At 32.4% G+C, this 3,778-nt stretch overlaps 1 protein-coding gene across 1 annotated transcript in view; it reads left to right on the top strand.

The window, feature by feature from the left end:
- The window catches only part of LOC119589052 (multiple PDZ domain protein-like), a gene marked incomplete at its 5' end in the record, with an annotated part of 103,178 nt that overhangs the window by 89,443 nt on the left and 9,957 nt on the right, over window positions 1-3,778 (top strand). Inside the window, 2 exon segments of the mRNA XM_037937627.1 lie at window positions 666-767; window positions 1,064-1,244. Coding sequence (XP_037793555.1) covers window positions 666-767; window positions 1,064-1,244 — 283 coding nt within the window.

Here is a 3,778-nt window from a genome sequence, read left to right as displayed (position 1 = left end):
CTCTTCCCAGTGGATCTTACCCAGCACTATCATTGGACGTTATAGCACACGCCCACTTTGTCTTCATAATTTAACCAGGTCCTTTATCATGTGGTCAGGTTTAGTCTCTTGCTCTTCATTCCCTCGCATTTGAGGGGATTTTCCTCATATCTTTGTGTTATTTACTCATTAGGTTTATTCGATTATATACTGATATTTGCATAGGGGAAATTATTCACCCTTAATAGCTCCATTTGTGTTCTGAAGAGCCATTTCTTTGTGGTCATAAAGCAGAGTATAATTGTATTCATAAAGAAGTTATAACCATGATTTGCTAAATAATTATATCTTTCACAACAGCAACATTTATATATGTATCAAAGCCTTCTGGTAATTAGGTAGGTATCACTCAGCAGGAATATTTGATGATAAATTTCACCTGCTGGGATTATTAATGTGAGCCCTGCTGTCCGCATGGAGTAATTAATTGCATCAGATATCTAAACATAGCTTGTATCTGCACATGCATGTAAACACTAACCATTTAATAAATACATTTACCATACATTATTTTTCACACAGTGTTATATATGAAGACATATTTTAGATGAGTTGGTCATTCTCAAATGTTTATTTGTATCTGTTGATGAGTTTGTTTGTCTAATACAATCTTGTTTTCACCACAGGGTTCGACAGGCCTGGGCATTATGATCATTGAGGGTAAACATGCAGAATATGGCCAGGGTATCTTCATATCAGATTTACAGGAGGGATCTGTAGCTGCAGAGGTAAGAACAGATAATTTTTAAAATATCTTATTTGCCTATGATATTAATTCCATTTTGAACTGAGCAATACTAATTAATTTTGCCCTGCATCGAAAGTAAAAAGGTTTGATTATGTTAGTGTAAAAAATGCAAATTATATTATGGTCAATGAAAATACTTGGAATATTTTAATGTTTTTCACTCGACTGTAGTGTGTGTATTTGTGCAGCATGGATCTATATTTTTAAATAATGTAAAGGAAGGGAAACAGTCTTCACTCTTATTTAACAGAATTAATATCTTATTATTATTTCTAGGCTGGATTGCTGGTAGGAGACATAATTCTTTGTGTAAACAAAGAAGAAATGGTTGGAGTTGATTACGATCAGGCGACCAGCATTCTCAAGAAAACTGAGGGTGTTATCAACATGTGGGTAGCCAACCCAGCAAGAGCAGCAGGCGGTGATCCAAAGAAGCCTAGTGCAGGCAAAAAGCCAGGTAAAATCGATAGAACTTTGAGATTTGTTGTCTAGTGATGCAAGAAAATTTGAGGTATCTGTAAATACAGAATTTTCATTCTTATTCAGAAGATAAGTGCAAGATTATTGGCAAATTGTGTTATGTAATGTATATACATTTTTGCTGGTCAGTTAATTAATTTTTCAACTCATTTACTCATATTTACCCATGAGGAAGTAAGTCAGATACTGAGATTAACTATGAGAATCTTTTTTCTTTCATTGTTTGGCATCTTATAAATCTGGTTATAACAAGTCTCTCTTACAGCAGTAGTGTTTGTGCAGGAATATTAGAAGTTAACTTTGACAAGTTCTATTTTTGCGTGCAAAAGGTGGAAATGTTTATTGCTTTTTGTATATAGATGTGCTTTCATCAGTTAACTAGTCTTTTCTTTTCTCTTGTTAATCTGTTATAATCTTCTTTATTGTTAGACGTGGGTAGAACAGAACCTGTTTTCATCTTCTCTCTGGTCTGATGAAGGTTTTTTTTTTAATCTCATTTATTTTAATACAGATTTTAAGGGTTCATTGAAAGTTTAAGTTATTTATATGGTAACTTTCAAGAATATATTGTAATTGAATGAATATTAGGACGTAACTTTTATGTGCTAGTAAATATTTGACTACATGAAATCATTAATTTGTCTTTTTATGCAGCAAAAGAGTAATATCTAAGTAATTCTTCATGACAATGTACATTTTATATATTGGTCTTGTCAGTAAGTTTGTTTATTGATATTGTTTTGAATATAGATGATACAGTCATTTACACAAGAAAGAGAAGCTCAAAACCTCTCTGGAATGAACCAAGTATCAGTACTACATATAATAATAATGATTAATGAAAAAGATTCACAAAAAATTAGAGAGGGAGATTACTATTTCGTAGTAGAAAACCATTTGATACAACTCTCCTTGTTTGTCACTGATCTTCATTGATGGACTGTGTATGTTTGAGTGTAGACAGTGTTTGTGTGTATCTAATGTTGTGCGATAGTGATTGAGATACTAACACGGTGTTGTGCCTCACTTTCTGTGCTTTTTGGCCGTGTGGTGCCGCTGCGCCGTGATCCTGGTGGTCATTGTGGGCTGGTGCATGGCCCTGTGAGTATGACGTGTCGACATGTTATCCCAATATATTTGTTATTATGACTTTTTCCCTGTATTCCCCATGCCTCATCCAATCCCTGTACAACACCAGCATTACCAGTCTCTTGAACAGCTGGTACCACCTTCTTTATATACATATACCTTATTGTCATGTTATGCGTCCAAGTTGTATTTTGTGTGTTTCATCCTTGGCAGTATTGCTTGGTATATCTCTGTATCCTGACATGTAATTAAGAGATGATATTCTTGTGTATAGTTATTTAGTGTTTGGTGCCATTGCAAATTGAAAGCCTTTATAGATTATGGAATGGTTATTAGGGTTTATTTTTAATGCAACTAATTTGTATAGCAAACTAACACTATTCTGTCACAAATTGCCACACTCACTCACTCACTCTTTAAGAAAACCAGAAGATAGCAACAAATAGAAATATAATTTACAGGAACCATTTGTAGCTGGCATTAGCTGTTTTGTATTGCATTTTGTATGCTATACATTATGTTTTGTCTTAAATAGGAAAGAAAATGTGTTCCTTTACCTGGATTGTGTAGCCTAGAAGGAGCTTAAGGAGAAAATGATTTATGTTTGACATGCATTTACATCACTTATTTGTGTTTTAGTTTTTAAATATTTGGTGGTGCAATTTGCAGATATTATTTGTGCATTTTTGAAAAGCTTTCATTTAAATGGCATGAATTGTCTCTCTTCTATGATATTAGAATAATTGCAAGAAATATTGAAGTCTCAAGAAAATAAATGAAAATAATTTCTATGAAATTTACATTTTTTCAAGATATTTTTTTTTTTTTTCTTTATACACTTATTGGTGATATGATGGTGTTCTTAGCTTTGCCACATAAAGTGATTAATAACTGTAAAACATTAAATATCACAATTTTATCACAAGTTTTGTGTATTGCTTTTGTTTGAATAATATTTTACTAACAGCTAGTAAAATTATTATTATTTTTTTAACAATGTTTAATAGCAAATGAAAATCCTGAAACATTCTTTACGTCTGTTCCCAGATAAAACAGGAATGCAAGCCTTGTGTGATATTTTTTCTCAATAATTTAATTTTTTATAGTATCCAAATTCCTTTCATTCAGTGTTATATGGCTGGGTGTTATTGTGTGGCTTTGTAGATAGACTAATGAATATAGAAGCATTTATTAGAAGTATGATCGGAAATGCATAGAGACTAAATGAAAATTCACTCTAATTCAGAAGAAAACTAATATTTCTTTGCACTCTACTCTTTGACTTTGGTACATGTTGAAACTCTCACTGTAGTGCGTGATCTATGTACATATGTAAATCACTTTAGCAGAGCTTGAAGGAGTGAAGCTTCATTCCATCTGTTTTTCTTTCCCTGTATTTTTCTTTTTTCTATTTCAAAATGG

Source organism: Penaeus monodon, chromosome 25, assembly GCF_015228065.2.
Source record: "Penaeus monodon isolate SGIC_2016 chromosome 25, NSTDA_Pmon_1, whole genome shotgun sequence".
In the NCBI taxonomy this organism is placed as follows: Eukaryota; Metazoa; Arthropoda; class Malacostraca; order Decapoda; family Penaeidae; genus Penaeus; species Penaeus monodon.
The sequence above is the reverse complement of the archived record's forward strand: the minus strand, read 5'-3'. Positions and strand labels throughout refer to the sequence as shown.